The sequence below is a fragment of the Zonotrichia albicollis genome, chromosome 3, assembly GCF_047830755.1.
Source record: "Zonotrichia albicollis isolate bZonAlb1 chromosome 3, bZonAlb1.hap1, whole genome shotgun sequence".
Lineage (NCBI taxonomy): Eukaryota > Metazoa > Chordata > Aves > Passeriformes > Passerellidae > Zonotrichia > Zonotrichia albicollis.
The window spans coordinates 73,680,530-73,701,589 of NC_133821.1; the positions used below are offsets into that span (position 1 = coordinate 73,680,530).

A 21,060-nucleotide genomic window follows, 5' to 3' on the forward strand; every position below is an offset into this window, starting at 1 on the left:
TCATTTGGTTGCTGGAATTGGTGATAGGTGCAGGAAATTGTTTTTTTCAAGCCCATTGGTGCCAGAAATAGAAGTTTAAGGGGCTGGTCTTCTCTGAAATATAGTAGATATAATAGCTAACTGTTTAGTTACTTACATTAAAATAAAATTATCAGAAATCTATGTGAGTAATAGAAAGAATTTATTCATTAAACGCATTGAAATACAGAAATTAATATATAGGTATGAACAACAAAGGGACAGAGACAAGACAGGGGTGTTTAATGCATTAATTTCCTCTGTCTTCAACACGGACGATGGGCCAAGAGGGTCTCAGTGCCCTGAGCTGGAGGACCATGACTGTGAGAATGATTAGCTGTTGATCAGTTGATCCAGTTGATCCTGAACTTTTGTGGGATCTGCTGCTCCAGCTGGATCCCTACAAATCTTTGGGGCCTGATGAGATTAATCCAGATTCCTCCAAGAGATAGCTGATGACACCTCAAAGCCTCTCTGGATGATTTTTGAGTGGTCTTGGGAATCCATAGAGGTTGACTGGAAGCTAGCCAACATAGTCCCAGTTTTCAAAATGGCAAGGAGGACCCTGGAAACTACATGTCTGTCAGTCTCACTTTGGTGTCTGTTAAAATAATGGAAAATATTATTCTGGGAAATATTGAAAAATGCTTGGAGAACAACACAGTCATCAGTCACAGCCAGCATGGCTTCATGAAGGGAAAATCCTGCTTATCAAACCTGATTTCCTTCTACGACAGGGTAACCCATCTCATTGATCTAGAAATGCAAGGAAATGTACTCTTTTTGGACTTGAGCAAAGATTTTGATACTGTCTCCCACAGCAACCCTCTGGACAAAGCATCAAGTTCACAGCTAGATAATTGTGTTACGTGATGGGTGAGCAACATCCTCATGGGTTGGGCACAAGGGATTATAGTGAATGGGGTGACATCAGGCTGGTGTCCTGTCCCTACTGGGGTTCCAAAAGGCTCCATCCTCAACTCTGTGCTCTTCAATATCTTCATTTATGACTTGGATGAAGGAGACAATGGAATACTAAGTTTGGCAAGGACACCAAACTGGGAGGAGCCATCAACTCAAGGGCAGAGAGGCCCTGCAGAGAGACTTTGACAAATTAGAGAGATGGGCAATCACCAGCCATATGAAATTTAACAAGGGCAAGTGCCAGATCCTGCACTTGGGATGGGGCAACCCTGGTTGTGGGCACAGACTGGAGAAGGAGAGGCTGGAGAGCAGCCCCATGGAAAGGGACCTGGGGGTCCTGGTCAATGGTAAGTTGAACATGAGTCAGCAGTGATCTGGCATCCAGGAGGGCCAAGCATGTCCTGGGGGGCATCAGGCACAGCACGGCCAGCTGGGAAAGGGAGGGAATTGTCCTGCTCTGCACTGAGCTGGGGCGGCATCACCTTGAACCCTATTTGCAGTTTTGGGCAGCACAACATAAAAGAGACAGTGAGTTATTAAAGAAAACCCAAAGTAATGGTAGAAGGATGGGGAAGGGTCTGGAGTCCCTTATGAAGAGGAGCTGAGGTCACTTGGTTTGTTCAGCCTAGAAAAGAGGAACCTGAGGGGAGACTCATTTTGGTTTTCAGCATCCTCACAAGGGGAAGTAGAGGAATAGGCACTGATCTCTTCTCTCTGGTGATCTGTGACAGGACTAAGTAAAATGGCACACAGCTGAGACAGGGGAAGTTCAGGCTGGATATCAGAAAAAGGTTTTTCACCCACAGGGTGGTTGAACACTGGAACAGGCTCCCCAGGGAAGTGGTCACAGCACCAGTCTGTCTGAGTTTAGGAAGCATTTGGACAATGGTCTCAGGCACATGGTGTGAATCTTGGGGTGTCTTGTGCAGGACCAGAAACTGAACTAAATGATCCTGAAGAGTTTGTTTCAACTCAGCATATTCTATGGTTCTATGATTCTAAAAACAACAAAAAAAATTTCCCATTCATTTTTATCCAAGACAAACTACTGAATCAAGGAAGAAACTGAAGAATATTATTATGTGTGCTTGAACAAAGTTGAACAAACAAGTCATCTTTCCAATGGCACAGCTTGAAACAGAAGCAGAATCTTGATTCACAGCTTCCTCTGACAGCCACCAGACAGAGCTACTACTAAAATGTTCAAGGTCATTTACTTAATTGTACTTATAATATTATTGGGCATTAGCTCAAAATGATTATGCAGAAAATTATTGCTTATGTTCCCAAATTATCATTTGCTCTGAAAACTTGTGTAGAGCAGAGAAGTAACGTCTGTGTGACTCCTTCTATAAATAAATGTCTACATCTCAGTTTCCACACAGTAAGTACAATTAAGCAGAAGCACTGAATGGTTTTTCTCAGAATGGAAAAGTACTTCCTAAGAAAACCTTTTACAGAGAGCAGATTCAGGTAGGAGTCTGACTTCACAGACTTCAAAATTTTGTGTCTTGCAGGCTGACAAGAATGCACAATGACCATTCTATTTAATTTCATTGTCCTTTTTGTTAAATGGTTTTACACATAATTTTTCCCCTAACCATTATAAACAAAGCAGAAGTAAAACAAGAGGAAAAACTTGTTTACTGTGCAGATGAATGAGCAGTAGAACAAGTCGCTCAGAGGGGTTGCAGAGTCTCCCTTACTGGAGATATTCAAAAATCATCTGGATGCAATCCTGTGTCATGAGCTCTAAGATGACCCTGCTTGAGCAGGGAAGTTGGACCAGATGATCCACTGTGGTCCCTTCTAACCTCATCCATTATGGGATTCTGTGAAAATATATTTTTTACCAATTTGTATGCTAAACTTGATATAACTTTCTTATTATAAATAAAACCTTTATCTGGAAGATAAATCAAATTATGTCAATAAGGCGTATTAATGCCAGAACTCACTTATTAAAAATGTTAAGCTTAAGAATCCTTTTATTATAACTGTTTTATCTGAAAATTGGTTCTCTTAACAAGATTTAGCAAAATAGTCGTCTGAAATGTTTTCTCCCCAAAAATCCTGGCCAAATCATTCACCATATGGAGACCGTCTTACTGTCTTTAAAATTCAGAAAGGTAGCTCAGTGGCTTTAGAATTTCCCATGGCATGATTACAGTTGTTGGATAGTATCCTGGTATGTACATATGGGAGATGAACTGCTGCATATTTTCATGTGCTACTTTAAACATTTTTTTAAGAAAGCAAGATAATAAATTTCAATTTAAAACAGAAACATTCCAAACCTGAATTGGTAGAGTCAGAGGTACTTGTCATTTAAGACATTAAGTAGATCCCACTAGGTGTGCTGAGCAATTGACCATATCTAGTCTTTAAAAAGACATAGATTAGCTCAACTGTACTCTCTGGGGCCTAATGGTTTGGCAGACTGATGATGCTGCGAGAAGCACAGACAAAAGGTAATTGCCTCTTTGTTTTGTTTTTTACATGTATAGTAGCAATTACATGTTAACTAATGTACTACTAATAATCTATCCTTTTCTCACAGACTTAATGTGACCAGGTACAAACTTGGAAGGGACCTTTAAAAGCCCTTTTGCCCCCTGCCATTGGCATGGATATTTTTCTCTAGATTCAGTTTTTCAAAGTCCTATCCAACATGGCCTTGAACACTTCCAAGGATGGGACATACACAAATTTCCTGATCTGTTCCAGTGTCTACCCAGCCTCATTGTAAATATTTTCTTCCTTATGTTCAATCTAACCCTGCCTTCTTTCAGCTTGGGCCTATTGTTCCCTTTTCTATCACTACAGGCCCTGGTGAAAAGACCTCCTCTGTCTATCTTATAACTCCTCGTTATATATTGAAAGGCTACAATAATGTTTGCCCAGAGCTTTCCCTTCTCCAGGCTGAACAATTCCAACTCTCTCAGCCTGCCTCCTGAGGACAGATGCTCTACCCCACTGACTTTTTTCATGGTCCTCCTCTGGACTTGCTCTAACAGGTTTATGTCTTTCTTTTACTGTGGGCCACAGAGCTGCTCTGTTGATTCAACTAAATAAAGGATGAAATTTTTATCATGGTCTTCTTATTCAAACAGTCTGTGATAACTGGCACATTCAGGCGTCTTTTATAAACTCCAAACAAGACAGTTGGATCTTAGATTGGTTCTATCCAAATCAATGAGATGATGCAGAGAGGCAAACTCACAAAGCCAGATGGGCTCCACAGTTGGGGTGAGCTCTAAGAAAGATGCGTGCGAAAATTAGTTAGAACAGTGTTGCACAACCACATCATTCAGAAACTCATGTGAATGCACTCAATTTATAAAGCTGGTGTTCTTCCCCATTCACAATGCCCTTATCATAGTAGCAGGCCATTTAAATATAATTTTTTGTTTAGCTCAGTTATCCAGTTTATGCCCATACTTCGTTTTATGCCACAGAATAGTCTTGGGATGGAACATTTAACCCTTTTTCTTTAAGAGATGCTTGAATTTTGCATTTTTATTTTCAAGTCTCTTGTACTGGTCAAAGTACCAGAAAAGAAAGGAAACTCCAGTTCAAATGACTGCCAGTTTTGTAACTTGAAGGAAAACTAAATATTTAAGGCTTTCAACGTACTCTTTAATGTTGATAGTAAATTTTTCAGAATATATTAAATTGTGTGCATGCATAAAGGCATCACACATGAGGATACAAATTTTCTGCATACAGGAGATCACAGAGACAGAAACACAGACACAAATGTTAATGTATTTCTCCCAGCACTACAGTAACGTAATATGGATGGTAGCACAGGAGTAAAAGCAAAATTTTTCTATATTCTGAGTGACTACTGGTGTATGAGGGAACAGTTAAGAGAGAGACTTTGCAGAAGAGGGTACAGATTCAGTGGAGTTAACAGAGACAAGGGGTAAAGACTTTAAAATGAAAGAGAAAAAACTGAGAATAGATTTAGATTAGATATTAGGAAATCCACATCACTGTGAGGCTGGTGAGACACTAGAAAACGTTTTCCAGAGAAGTTGTGGATTCCCCATTCTCAGAAGGGGCTCAAGAACAGGTTGGAGTGGAGTTTAAAACAATCTGGCCTACTGAAAGGTGCCCCTGCCAGTTCTGAACCAGGTGATCTTTAGGCTTGCTTCCAATGCAAACCATTCTATCATTTTAAGATCCCCTTGTTTTCATCTGAAATGAAAATATGGTTGTGTATAGGCAAATTTTTCAACTCCTGTCTCTCAAATGTATACAAGCTTTACATGAATTAATAGACAAATTAAACAGTAATTAAAAATTGTTATTAAAATCTAACAAAAGGTATTCTGAATGATGATTTTCAGAGTTGCTGCTATTTTCTCTTTGTAGAAGAACAAATGGCAAAACCCCCAAAAATCCAGTGTATGAAAAGAGAATTTAATTAATACTGCATTGTGCCAGAGAGTACAGACGTACTAAGTCTGTGTATAAGGGGTAACTGAATAAGAAAGAAATGGATTAAAAATATTAATTAAGGTCCAAATCCTTATTTTCATACTGGAGCCCTCAGTCCATTATTTTTAACCATAACATCATACTTCACTTCAGGTTGGATTATAAATTCTAGGAGGCATGTACATAACAGATAAGCAGTTTAGCAACAGAAGTTAATAACAATAATGAGTAACTATAATGAATCACGCCTCTGTTGGGGAGGACCAGTGTATCTAGGAAAGTTACAGCTAACATTTAGACTAGCTCTAAATTCCCCTAATACTGAAGACATTGTAATTCCTTAAGCTGACTCCACTTGAAAGTTCATATTGTCATGCACTTAATGACCGTATTGACTTTTAAATTTTGGAGACTGTTACCAGTTGATTATTGCAGGTGTCCCAAAAGCGCAGTAAGTAAATGTCAAAATGCTACAGAAGAAAATTAAACTAAAATAAGATTTCTATTTGCTTTAAGAATGATGCAGTTTGGAGTGTTTTTCTGTTTTTTTTTTTTTTTTTTTCCACATGCACATCAAAGTAAGTAAATGAAATGAAATACTCACTCCTGTTATGTAACGAGGTCTATACTGGATGGTTCCAAATAAGCCAAGAATGACTATAATAATATGTATAAAATTTGCGAGGATGGGTGCCCACTGATAACCAAGGAAGTCAAATATCTGCCTCTCGAGCACAGAAACCTATGATTAAAAAGCAAAAGCATAAATAGATTAGAACAAACCAGAAATCATATATGGAGGTGTTTCCCCATCCCATATCCAAGACAATTGCTCTGGGTTAAAAAAAAAAACTTGTCAGCAGTAAAATAAGATGACTTTGAAATGCTTCAACTTCTAGTTTCAATGAAAGCTGCACTTCTCACTGGTTACTGAGTTATATTCTACCAAGATACAAAACTTTTCATCTAGAATGGTATGTTTGCAGGAGGAGAAACACAAATCACTCTTACATACAACAGCAAATGTTTTAGGGTATCAGTGTTTTTATCAGTGTTTTATTTCAATGTTTTAGGGCATCGGTGCTGAATACATGTGATAGGTTTATGACTTCTACTCATCTACACTGTTTCCTTTTACAACACCATCCTTTAGTCTGGTCCTGTCTCTTCCACAATTTCACTGCATTTTGATTTTTATCTCTTCTCTTTACGCTAGCTATTCTGTTACTGGGCTTTTACCTGTAAACAAATACATGCAACTTTTTGACCTGGTTTTGCTGATAATGACTCTAGTTTACATTCTTCCATTGTCAGAAACATCAGCTGAAGTATAAGAGTCTTCCCCAAGACTCTAGATAAATAATATAAAATAATATTAAAAGTCAATTGGGGAACAATCCCAGTCTGATGTTTAATATAATTCCAAACAGACAGATCAGATATTAGAAAAAAAATGCCTCCCTAACAGTACCAGTAGAAATAATTTCACAATTCCAATAGTAGATGTCCCTTAAGTGGTATTCTAAAATTATGTAAAAATACAGTACTGTAGCCCAAACCATAGGTAGAATGACAAGATTTGACAAAAATAATATTCATATTAATATTAGAAGGCAATGTAATGGTGAAGTAAATTTAGACAGAAAGATCAGGAAGTTTCTTTGACAGCATTCCAACAATTTCACTAACTCGAATGGTGAATTGATGAATTTCACAAAAATGTGAATAATGAAAATAAAATTTAAAAATTAAATTATTATTATTAATAATTAAAATAACAGCAATGTAGACACCACACACTCAAAAAAACAAGAAGAAAAAAGAGCAAGAGCAAGAGCAAGAGAAAGAGAAAGAGAATAAGGAAGAGAAAGAAAAAAAGAACAGGTGGTTGCTTCTTTATTAAGTATCATTAAATAACAGGTAACTATTTACTGAGTTTATGTTATGATGTGTACGAACTGAATTAGGTTTCTGTGCCAACCACTCTGTTCATTTAAAAAGTAACACCTTTTAGATCAACTACTAAATGAGCAATTAGTTACTGCTTTTTTATGGTACAGCTATGGGAGAATTTTTCAATTTTCATGCCACAGTCCACTATCACATGAACACTTTTTTTTTTTTGAAATTAAATAAGAAAACTTTTCATTAAAAGACAGCCTACATTCACATCAGCATTGCAAATGTAAAAAGGCTGTTAATTATATGCTATGTACTGACATTTGTTGAACTTTGAGATGGAGACTGCCAAAATAATCCCAGGAAAGTTTGCCAGCCATGTAATTTCAAATTTGAGTGTTCAGGTTTCAGGTCAAACACTGAATTTCTCTTTTCAACAGAGACTTCTTTCACACAATTCATCCTTTTTATAACTAGTCTTAGTATTTTGACTACCATTTTATTTTACATTTTTATTGAAAGAAATTATGTTCCTACATGATCCAAAATGTTTATGAACTATTTGTGCTATCCTACAACTCTCCCTAGCAGAGGAAAGTCACAGAAGAGTTTCCAGAATCCCAAGACATGTCTAATGGTGACAATGGAATGAAGAAGAAACAAAAGGAAGATCAAGCTGTATTAGGAACTTCATGAAAATTCAGATTGCCTGTGCTTCTAAGTTTATCATTAAGAAATATTTCCTTGACTACAGACAGTAATTTATATTAAAAAATGCCAATGTGTGGCATGAAGCAGTATTACATAGGTCAGTGTAAAGTCTGTTACGTGTATCAGCAAAAGACCTGTAACACCTAAGTGCTGTTAAACAGGTAACAAAGGGAAAATTATCCCTCTGAGCACAGAGCTCTTATATTCATCAGATAAACAAAGAGTAAATGAGACGAGCAAAGCAGTGTCAAAAAGAGTGCAGACTGTACACTAGTCTGTTTTTAGTTTAGTAACAGTAGAGATTCAGCAAGCAAAAAACAATGCATGGGAAGATGCAAATCATTCAAACAGCAGGAGATCATCCAGTTAAGTATGCCAATTACAGAGGAAAATTACAGCATGCTAGTTAATTGTATAAAAAGTAGAAAACCTCATATTCCTGACATGACTTCTAGTCAAAAATGAAACTGTGCTACCATGCACCAACATATTTTGTTTTGCTTGTCTTGGTGAAAGATGCAGTTCCACCAAAACTTCCTTGTGGGACTGCATTGGATAAATGGCCGTTCTGTGAGAATCTTTCCTTTTCATACATCAGTGTACTCTTTGTTTTTTCCCATTGCTAGTAATTCCTTCATTACCAAGCAACCACTCAGATTTTGTGGTCATGTTGAAGTTGAGGTGAGTAAATACCAGACAGCGGGGCACACAAGGCAGCGGGTAAATTCAGAAGAAAAGGACAAGTCTGCGCCACTTCAGTCCATGTATATCTACCTCTCATTTGCCACAGGCAGAATTGCTATTAAATTTTCTCACGTCACTTCAAGGAGTCAGCTGTGTGCAGGAGCTGCTGGATATGTGAAATGGCAGCACTCTGTCAGGTATGTACAGATGAAATGCTGTGGAAATGCAACTCCTCCTTAGAAGATCACACTAACATGGCAAGGTGCATTGTGGATTTATGAAATGGAAATTATAGGACAGAACTAGATCTTTATTCCTACTTCCTGAAGAGATGAAGGTGAAGAGACACTAAAACTTATCCACAAACAAACGAAAATATAATAGAGACTTTCTACATGAGTTACTTTCTAAAAAATCTCACTGTGCTTCCAAAAGGAGAAAAGTAGAAAGTAGGACAAAGTAGTAACAAAGACTATTAAAAATAGTATTATGTAGCTTCCTCCTCTTCCACAGATGTCAGAATCATAAGGGATTTCCTTACATAGCAAGAGAAAATATAGATGTGATTTTAAAAGCATTTTATCCCTTTGCTGCAAAATTTTTGGTTAAACTGCACTTTTTCAAATCATACCTGCTAGCTTCAATGTTTAATGATGTTTCAAGGATATTACAGAGATAAAGGAAAGAACTAACAAAGAAATATCAATCTTTAAAGTCAAGGAATTTTCTTTCTTCCTCCTCAGGGATTGTTACTGGCACTTTAGCATTTCTGTTATTGACATGGGCACTGAGGTCTCATGCACCTTCAGTGAGTTTGCTGATGCCACCAAGCTGTGCGGTGCAGGTGACACACTGGAGGGAAGGGATGTCATCCAGAGGGACCTGGTCAGGCTTCAGAGGTCCATTTGTGTGAACCTCATAAAGTTCAACAAGGCCAAGTACAAGTACAAGGTCCTCCATCTGGATTTGGGCAATTCCAAGCCCAAATCCAGGCTGTGCAGAGAGTGGATTGAGAGCAGCCCTGGGTAGACAGATATAGGGTTGTTTGTGGACAAGAAGCAAAACACAAGCTGGCAAAGAGCACTTGCAGCCCAGAAAGCCAACCCCATCCTAGGCTGCATCAAAAAACAGTATGGCCTGCAGGGTGAGGGAAGGGATTCTGTTCTCCTACTCCGCTCTGGTGAGACTCCAGCTGGAGTGCTGCATCCAGCTCTGGGGTCCTCAATACAAGAAAGATGTCAACTGGTAGGAACAAGTCCACTGAGTTCACTGACTAAGTTGGTCACGGGGCTAGACACCTCTCCTGTGAAGACAGGCTGGGAGAGCTGGGACTCTTCAGCCTGGAGAAGAGAAGGCTTCAGGGAGGCCTTAGAGCAGCCTCCCACTAGCAAAGAGGGGCTTACAAGAAACCTGGAGAGGGATTTTTTTAACGAGGGCATGCAATGACATGACAAGGGGAAATGGCTTTAAGATGAAAGAGGGTAGATTTAGATTAGCTATTCGGAACTCTAAGAAACCCTTTCTTGTGAGAGTGGCAAGGTATTGGAACAGGTTGCCCAGAGCAGTTGTGGACTCCTCACTTTCTGGAGGTGTTCAAAACCAGGCTGGATGGGGCTTTGAGAAATGTGGTCTAGTGAAAAATGTCCCTACCCATGACAGGGTTGCTGAAACTAGATAATCTTTAAGGTCCTTTCCAACCTAAACCATCCTGTGATTCTATGATTCAGGGAAAGAGTTTAAATTGAGAAAAGCAAAAGGAAAAAGGTTGCTTTGGATGAAGAAGTATAATGTGGTTGAAAAAGAAAAATGTGTTTTAACTCAATTCCAGGCTAATAATGCAGTAAACTCAGAATGTAGGATTATGGACAGTCAGGTTCTAATATTAGAAAATAATTACTCACCACATTGTCTTCTTAGGCAGATTTGATGTATTCACTGATAAAATTACAGAAGACTTTATTTAAAGGGAACTATTTTACTAACACATTATTTTTTCTGGACTCTGGCAAACTGTTGTAAAAATAAATAGAAAATAAAATGAACCCGTATAGTGCCAAATTGGCATAGCTCAAAAACTATTTCCACATTCTTCTCAGAGGCTGGTTGTTGTTAATAGATGAACAGTGTTACTGACCTTGAGGGATCTATGAGTTGAATTTCCAGAGGAAAATGAAAAACATCTGGAGATTATTCTCAAAGTATATGATTGGACTAGAATTTCAGAAAGGAGCCACAAAGAAGAAACCAGTCAAAAGATGATTTATAACACAAACTCCAAAATAGAAAATGACTAAGTGCCTTTGCTCAGAAATCTCCTTGAGAAGAAACTCAACCACAACTGAAGAAACTCAACCACGACTACTTTACAATGATACAGAATCTAAACTTTGCACAGATATAAATTAAAGTTCACATAGGCAGAGACACGCAAGAGGATATGTACAGCCCCTGCCAGCCAAGGTCCTTGGACAGCAAACACAGCACACAGGTGCTCAGCACGCCAGGGCTGGGGCAGGGTCACACAACTGGCTGAATGGTGGTAACAGGCTCTCAGCAAAATCCAAAGGAAGAAGAGCTTAAATTACAGTGCAGGAGAATCAAACAACCATGGTTTATATCATTGAATGGCTCACACTAAGAATGAGCAAGGAAATTAAGCTCTAATCACTAAGTCATTAAGTCCCCTCAGCAAAACTGTGTTGTATCAGATGCCCACACCATCTAATAATTCCCTTCTTGTTCATGTTAGCTTTTAAGTTTTTAAAATACTTTCAGTTCTTGCTCTATGGCATAGAAAATTAAAAAGAGTCAAATAAACACAAGTATTTTTGGGCCTTTAGCTTATGAATGATTTCTAATGCTAAAGCCTGCCTGCATGAGTACAATATCCCCAGCTAACATTCCCCCAGCACTTCCATAATTTTGAGGCAGAATGCATTTATTTGTGCCATTCCTTAGAGAGGCTCATTTAATTTTTCATCAAAATTTCAGATAGTATCCTGAGATAGAGAGCCCAGTTACTCAGAAAATTCTCCACAGTCACCCAGCAGAAAAACAGATTAATATTTTGAAAGTCAAATCTATGTGAAATACACATACACATCTGCAAGCATGCATGCGCATGTGAGTCAAGTCTTTTACTGTAAGACAGCAGGGTAGATAAAAACCTTTTTTTTTTTTTGTAAGAAGAAAGGTAAAAAAGGCAACACTGAAATTAAATGCTGTGAAGAGCTGTGGACACAATGGTGTTCTTGGTGCATCTAATATAAACCATCACGACCATAGCAAAACCAGGTAATTCAAGTTAAAATCAAGAAGGAATTAGTTTCCACTTGTCCATTCATTCCTCAAAGGAATCACATATATAATACTAAGCCACCATCCTTAATCCATTTGATATTTCTGAGAAAAGGAATAGGCCTTCACCACTCTTGATAAGAAGCTAATCATAGTTTTTAAAAATCCTGTGTAGGACCACATTCCTGCATCATATTTTGTATAAGTGGATTCTGCTGTGACCTACTAAGGACAACAAACCTTTCCTCAGGTACAGAGTGCATTCTTAGTCTCAGCTGCTGCCTTCCCTAACTGAGTGCAGCAATAATAAAAAAATGGCAAGTACAAGTTTTGTATAGTAGGTTTGCTGTTATGTAGTAGTGAGAAGCATATCTACACAGCATTGTAGAGATAATTGTGCCTGAAATGGCTATAGTTTTTACTGTACAAGACCAAATTCACTTTTACTAATATTTAAAACAACAACAAAAATCCAGAATTTGTGAGGCATATTACATTTCAATGCTCTTGAAACCAGCAGAGCACTGGTTAATTTAATGTTTCTCAGTTAATTTTTTTGTTTCTAAGTTTTGTATACAACTGCACACTCGATCCCAAAGACTTGCTTAGATGGGTTAGAGTCTTAAGTTCATGACACGATTTAGAGCACAAATATTAAAATCAGGGTACAGCAAATTTTGTGTGTGTGTGCATATGTGCATGCTTTAAGAGAACAGAGTTTATTTTTTCTGGCTGGCCACCAGTAGCAAGAATTAGAGATTTGTCAGAACACATTATTTTTGTGTGTCTGAAAGAAAATTTAAAAAATCCATCTCATGAAAACTCTTCTACCCATGAGCCTATCAATAAGTTAGTAGTTCAGCTACAGGATGAACTTTAGCAGCAGGTGCTAAATTTTAATCCCTGCAGCATATTTTATTTCCTGCTCATGAACACTTGTAATAACAATTTGCAAATTATTTAATATGACATATTTGCATGCCGTCAAACACAGGGAGAGGTGCATAGAAGTGGTTTGCTCTCAAACAGATAAATTGGGTCAAGTTATGAGATTCTGTTTTACCTTAAAACCAAGATAATGTTGTAGCACAAAATACTCAGCTGCCAAATGCCAGCAAGGGGGTGTAACAAGAAGGCTAGCTGTGACTGTGGCCAAAGGAGGGATCGTGACAGATGGGTTAGTGACCACCAGTGGGAATTAGTTTAAACACTGTCAACGTATGAGTTTCCTTCCATCTCTTTGGCTGACCCTTATTTCTCCCTCCATCTCTCTCTTAATCTTTCTCTCTCTCTTCCCTGTTCACATCCTTCTAGCAAGAACATCGAAGGACTGGCACCCACACTTTAAGGTGGCAAAATTCAATTTTACTGACACTGCTGAGAAAGCTTGAGCCAATTCTAAATGTAAAAATGCTTTTGAATTAAGATTTAATAATAATTTATGATTGAATAATCTGAATTGGCCTGCAGTAAAGCCTGAAGGCAAAATCAAGCATGCAGAGATCATTCAGAAAGATTAGCCTGATCAAATACTTTCAAATTGTTTCTGTCCTTATGGAGATATTTATCAATAAAATAGATCTTGGTTTCATTAAAAAAAAATACAACTAGCTTCCACACACTGGTTCATATTATGCTATATTACATTTGTAAACTCAAGAAAGATGTGATAATGCTGTCATAGAATTTAAAGAAGGAAGTATCTCAGGTATGTTCAGGTAGTGAACCTAACTTCTATGTAAGATTCTCAGTCCAGGACAAACTCTGGTTTAGTACCCGAAAAAAAAATTGCCCTATAACAACAACAAAAAATTATTCTCTAGTTCTTAGCAGGAAAGGCACGCCTGTAAGAAACCTCATTAGCCAAATTATTTTGAGTGGAGTTGGCAGGGATCACTCATTATCTCATCAGGTCTGAGTCTCATCATAATAATAACAACTAGGCGTTTAGTATCAGAGTGAAAATCAAATGAAAATAGCCAATCTAGAGTCATTAGTTGTTGTGTCCTGATGGTTTTATTTGTATGCAGGTATGTAAGTGTCCACAAAGCAAGAGAGAGAATGACATGGTGAGAGAATGTCAAGCAGCCCATGTCAGAACAGTAAGGCAGAGAGGGCTCCTTTGTAATCTCTCATTCCACAACTAAACCTGGATAAGCAGAATGCTGACTTTACTGGCCTTAGAGAAATCTCTCTCAACATGCTTCTACTGGAGTAATCATTATGACTACATGGAATATTTGAAGCGCCTGCTACATTTTAATGCCTTGGCATCACCTGAAAACTGATATATAAACTATACCGATCACTTTATGGAAGAAAGATAATTGACATCAGTTATAGACAGAAAAGTTTCTACCTGCTGAACTTTGCCTATTACCTGTGTATAAAGCCATCCATCCTTAGAGAGCTTCAAGTACTGTAGAAGGATAGAAGGCATTTTCTCTGCAACATGGCTGCCTTAGGGTCAGACTTGTTATCTGGTCTCTACACAGAGTCCAAGGGAGAAGCACAAGGTCTCACCAGATGTCCAGTTCCCAGTTCCCAGGATCAGCACCTTTAAATTCAATGGCAGCTGGGGAACACTGATTACTGTCTACAACCCAGTTCTATGAACATACATTTCTATCCAAAGCATCAATGTTTTTTGGTTGTTTTGGGGTTTTTTGGTTAATAAAGAAAATGTCGTATTCTTATAGGCTAGTTCAATACTTAATTCAGCTTGAGAGTTTTTGATTTGAACTGGCTAATTTGCATCATATTTCAATATTTAATCATTTTTATTCAATCTTTTTTGGAACATGATTATAAGGGGAAAAAAGGCAGCACATGAAGCACTCTCTGCTGTCATTGTCATTATAGGAAAACTCTAGGTGATTCCAGCTCCCATGGACAGCTAGAGTGACTCAGTCAGACACTGCTCCCATTGGATATTTCAAGGAAAACACAAAGAGATGGGTTTTCCCTGATTTTATGAAACAATATGTTTTAATGAGTGGGACCCTAAGCTTTCTGTTTTGAAAAAAAATACAAAAGCTATCACCTGCCCCTGGAAACACAGCCTCTGCAATATAAGTAAACAGTACAGATTATAGTCTCATTCTCTAGTCTTTTCCAACATTAACACTTCAATAAAATTAAGAAGCAGTCTGTTCAGTCCTTTTCTCTAGCCCCTATTACAAAAGCAATGAATATAAAGCTAGTAGGTAATGAGCAATGTACTAATTAGGTGTGCTGAACTCCTTTTTAGTAGCCAATTCATGTATGGATACAAATATTTCCTTCTCTTAATACATTCTTTCTGAAGTACTGTCTATTTGCTTTCAAGCTTTATCAACTTAAAAACTAACAAATACAGAAAAAGGGAAAACTTTATTAAAGTTCCAACTTGGTGAGATGCAAAGCTCTCCTCCTAGTCTGTTATACAGAGAAGTTAAAATGTGAGTGACATGGAAAAGGATAAATGCAAAACTCTGACAAAAGAATAAACACACAAGATAAATGCTTGATTTATTTTACAGAGCTACTAGTTGTTAGTAGTGATGAGAATGGTGTAAAAAATATACACTTCCATGCAAGTAGATTGTCCAGAAAAAATGTATTTGGAATAAAATTAAAAGTATCAAAAGAAGGGAAGGTCAAAACCAGTCAAAGCAGTCAAAAACATTTATCTGAGAATAATTTACATCCACTAATTTGAGACTAAAATCAGATTTTTATTGGGTGTTTATTCTGTGTGCTGAAGGCTAGTGTTGTGTCCTGGATTAAACTCATTTGCTTACTCAAATTATACACTCAAGCACAGTAGCACATTCTCAGAAGATATGTTAGTGATGAAAATTTTGCTAAATAACTAAAATAAGGCTTTTTAAACTGTCTTCCTGTTCTTCATATGGTAAAAACCTGACAAAAGTATTATACTTCTCTGTATTGAAAAAAGAATAGCATCCATTTGCTGACACCAGTCGGTACCTTAACATTGTGAGGAAGGCTGGAAAGGGCTGCCTAACAAACCTGCATGGCTGACATGACAGTGTTTGTGGCAGGTTTTTCCTTCATAAGGAGAGCCAATCACATACAGTAAACCAAAAAATTGGCTCCTTGTCAGATTTTATCCTCTACTCTTCTGCATTTGCCTTCGAATCTTTGTTTTCCCCACCTCCCAATTTGCTTTCTTTAATTCAGTGCCCACAGCAGCTCCACTTGGAAGCAGGAAAAGCTATAATCTAGCACTGCTGCAAGCTCTTCCCCAGCAGAGGCCTGTCCCTGCCAATAGCTGTCATCATTCAAGAGGCACTTGCTGGCACAGAGTTGCAGCAATTTCTTTCCACTTTTCCATCCCTCATATCCTCAGCTGTTCCAAGGGGGTGATCACCTTCCTGGTTTCATGAGGTCTAGAAAACGCAGCAATAATTATTGTGCTGGCAGTGCTGAAGGCAGCCAACATCACTAAGGCAGGAATTGGAATGCAGCCCAACCAACACAGCAGAATCTACTAATTTGTTGCACTGAATATTCTGTTGTAAGAAATAATCATGAGCCTTGTGATAGACTATGAAAGGCAAATTACATTGCCTGAGCCAGAGCCTTCTACAGTGCTTAGCAAAAATAAAAAAAAAAAACAAAAAAACAAAAAAACCAAACCAACAAGACCCCCCAAAAAACCAAAACAACAACATCAAATCCCAGAAGCAAAACTGAACCTGACAATTTTGGGTTAGCTGCTTAAATCTAGCCTTTTAAATTCCCCATCTTGTCAGTAAATTACTGCCTTGAATGTACAAAAAAAGCCAATCTTCTATCCAGTCATGGCCTGTCAAAAAAAAAGAGGTGTTTATAATTGGTTTTGACCAATTTTGTGTGTGTATTACACTAGGAGAGGAAGGCTAACAGTCTTCACTTTAATTTCATATCGCATGATACCTTACACAAAATTGTAAAAAATCTGGCAGTTAACCTTTCTTCCTATAAATGTATTAGTCAATGTTTGAAATGATGCACGTCCATGACTTTCTAACCCCTGCTAGAAAGCAGATTTTAGTACAATTATTTGAAGGTAACTACAGCATCTTTTCTGAAGCAAATTCCTATTATTAATGGAAAAATAGGAAAAAAAATAACATTTACATAACACCAAATGCCTGAGCGCTTCTTAGTGGTATAGGTGACCTCTCTGGAGAGAGAGCATTTTTAACTCAAGGAAAAGATAATCTGATAATATTTTGCTTGCTGCTTCTCTGCTAAGGCAACAGCACACCTTTATGCAATGAATGCAGCACCTGCTGGCTCCTGCTTTGTGCTGCATGGCACTGCTTTGACTGTGGTAATGGTTTACCCAGTGGTTTGCCTCTAGCCTGATGACATTCTGATGGGAATTCCATTTACAGTGAAGATACAGGAAGCTGCTTTCCCTGGCAAACAATGCAGTTATGTGGAAAAGGAACTTTGGTTAGCGATAGCTGCCTTCTTTCAAGCAGGAAAAAGTAACTGAAGCAGAATCAACAATCAACCTCTCTCACTCCTGCTGATCTGTTACCTCAGCCAAGGAAAGGAAGGATCAATGCCCATTCAAGATGCCCTGATATTGACAGGCAATTGTACATTGGAGAGAAGAAGGAATAGATAAAGCTTGTGCACATCTGAGAATATATCAGGAAAAAACAGGAGTCATCAAATTTTCCAGTAACGTATCTCACAATACAAAGTAAATTATGGTGAAAAATAAAACTTTAGGGTAAAGACAACTTCTTATTGTGGGAAACTAATCAAATATTTCTCAGATTTCTGTTGAGAACTGACAATGGTTGTCAGCACCAATAATATTTTTAGGGATGTTCATGTCTTTTCTTTGTGAGAAGCTCAGGTAGGAACCATTGATTCATGCATAGGTGCTCTCCTCTAGATAGAACTGTCTTCCCTGCTGTGGGGCCTGCTGCTAAACTGCAAGTCTCTTCCTTCATCCCCTGCCTAGCAGGTTTCACCCCACATATGGCTGTAAAACCCTTTGAACTAAACAAATGGACCTTCCTCTTGTAAGGATACTATCTTAGAAAAGAAGCCACTGGCCCATCCCAATTGAACCTTTTATTTAGAAAGCAGAGGTGAAGTCCAATCTACCTAATGTAGGACTCTAGCTGCTATCCACATTTTAGTTATTGAATCTCCACCAAATTTCTGGTATACTAAATTAAAAAGTGTGTGTCACTGTCAACCTCCAGAGGCAAATCCATTCTGACTAAGTGCAGACACCTAAGCAAGAAAAAATTAATGTGATCCATCCATTTAATCTAAAAGAACCATAATTATTACTAAATTAATCAATACGTGTGATAGACCAGGAATAGACTGCTGGTGTCTATGCTGTTCCAGGGACTGCCACAGATTCCCCATGGGATTCAGACAAAATCTTTTACCTTCAAGGTAATGCAGTTAGGCAGTATTTAAATCCTGATCTCAAAATGGACTGTAGGTTTCACTGAGTTTCTCTAATAATTAAGTTTCTATGTTAGTTAAGCAACTGTGAATATTTTATTTTGTTTAATCTGTAAGGTGAAAGTTGTTCAAAGGCAAGTATTAACTTTCAGCATTATTAGACACTGGACTTTCTCTTCCACTCTTGTAGAAGTATGTCAGGAGTCAGAGGTGAGATCAAAAAATGTCTTTTCAACAATTCCTTATTTTATCCATCAGTGTGATGGATATAAATTTGCTCAAATACTATTTGACCAGTTCCTTCTCTTCCTGTGTGGAAGATTACAGGTTAGATTGGGGGAAAAAAATGATTAATGCAACTTGTTATGGGAGAATTGACAATATTTCTGCTAAAAGATGTTAAGAACCAGTGACTGAACCTTCCTAGTATTACTTCTTTCATAAAGCTTCAGAAAAACTGAACACTTGAAGTAAGTATGTTTTAATGGGAAGTTATGTGGGAAGGTGCAGAAATTTTATGTCTATCCAAATCTGCAAGGTAGACAATAGTAAAATTTCCAGAATATTGCTGGAAAGGATATTACAACAGTGAATGAGTAGGCATCAAAATGACAAATGAAATGAAGTTCTGATAAATGCAAAATTATGTACCTCCACAGGAAAGAATATTTACCGTACAGAGTGGATGATTCTAAATTAACAATCACTACTCAGGAAATTATAAAATTATTCCAGAAAATTAGCATAAAATGTCAGCTTGATGATAAACAACCCCCAAATTTCAGAAATCATTAAGAAAGAGTGGGCAATGAAACAGAAAACTGTACTATTAAAGAGAGCACCACACTTGCAACAGTTGATACAGTAAAGCTCAGTAAAGCTGGAAAAGTAAGGTACAAAGAAATGTAATAGGGATTATAAGAATAGTGGAAGATTTCTACTGAGGATAGACAAAATTAATTAGGGCTCTTGAAGTCAGAAAAGAGAGAGCTGTAGGAGAATATGAAAAACTCTTAAAAATCAAGGATTACATAAAGTAAATAGGTAAGGAGCAGGTTTTATTACTTTTTCTAGCACTAGTCATAGAGGCAGTTGGCTGCAATGAAGTGAGACAAGTTGAAAAGAAAAAAGAAATATATTTTTACAGGGTTAATAATGAACCTGGGAAATATATTTCCACAGGCTTTTGTGTTTTAGACAGAAAAAATGCAGATAATTTCATGGAAAATTAGTCCATTGATAGCAGATAAAAATGATGGTCTTGCTACAGCCTTTGGTTTAAGAAGTCTCATAATTACCAACTGCTGAAAGCTGAGAGGGTAAATTGAAGGAATGACCATGCTCTACAGGGTCCAACACTGTTAACTAGGCAACTGCAACCGGCTGCTACTTGAGGCAGATTTCTGTGCTTAGGTGATCTTTTGTTCTCATCTAATACGGCTTTTTTATTTTCCATTTGAAATAGCTTACAGGTTTGGGTTTGATAGTTTTTTTTGTTGTTGCTGTTGTTTTTGTTTTTGTTTTCTTTGTTTGTTTTTTTGTTTGTTTGTTTGTTTTGTTTCCTTGGGTTTATTTTTTTTTCAATTTAAACTGCAATGACATGACTGCAAAATCACAAACTTTATTAAAATGATGCCCATTGATGGCATATGAGAATATGTATACTTATGCTTAAGTCACAGAACATTATGCCTTCAGACCATGAAGTCTGAAGTGCTAAGATTTAAATTGGGTCAGGAACAAACTCAATATGATCTACAATCATGCTGCCTGAACTTATTTATAAAATGACTTTCAAACATGGCAATTTTGGAGACATTCCCTGTTTACATTTTAGAAACTCTGCAGTACAGTCATCTCTTTTAGGTCCTGTGGAAAGCTGCTCTCTAGTGGCTAATAGGAAAGACCAAGAATTAGGAGAGTATAAAATGAAATCACTTCCTTTATTTACAAATCCTCATTCATTTGTTCTCATTTTCAGCTTATTGAACACATACATAGCCATGACGTTGAACAGCACTATTTCAAAACTTTTGAATAATACTGTAAAAGGCTCCATTTACTTACACATCAAGATACAGGGGGGCACAGAGGGAGGGCAAAGCTAAGGAACAACTCATTTTATTTGTAGATAAAATGAGACTTCAAGAAATCTAGCTTAAGCCTGGATTTGGTAATCCTTTGCGATAGGTAACTCTTGTCTATCCTGGGATAGGTATTGCAGGGCTGATCCTTCTCAGCTATTTCTCTTCAATTGTTCACATCCTCTGTGGTTGTTAGCAAGCCTACATATATAATTAAATAAATTTGCAATTCTTCCACTGTGCCTTTTATCTGAAGACTCTTATAAAAGGACATGAAACACCACTATCTTAATTTTAAAAATAAGGACTTGAAGAACAAATAGGCTATAGATCCACCAAAAATCACTCAGCTGAATACACCAGCATGGACCTGACAGTGAAGTATGCAGTCTCTACTTGCACTGAAGACAGCTGTTAAGTGGCACTTTTGTTATCAAGAACCTGAAGACAGCCATCTATCCATTTATAATAAACATTTGTTACTAATATTATTATCTGGCTCTAATAATGTATGTCATGAAAAAATACAAGACTGTCAGGTATATTAACAATAAATTGATGGTGT

At 37.4% G+C, this 21,060-nt stretch overlaps 1 protein-coding gene across 2 annotated transcripts in view; it reads right to left on the reverse strand.

Moving 5' to 3' along the window:
• Positions 1-21,060, reverse strand: part of NKAIN2 (sodium/potassium transporting ATPase interacting 2) — a 529,566-nt gene that overhangs the window by 288,229 nt on the left and 220,277 nt on the right. Inside the window, exon 2 of one of the 2 annotated variants that reach the window (XM_005487754.4) lies at positions 5,993-6,130. The exons of the other annotated variant lie outside the window; for it this stretch is intronic. Coding sequence (XP_005487811.2) covers positions 5,993-6,130 — 138 coding nt within the window. The remainder of the gene's footprint in view (positions 1-5,992; positions 6,131-21,060) is intronic. 2 annotated transcript variants of the gene reach the window in all.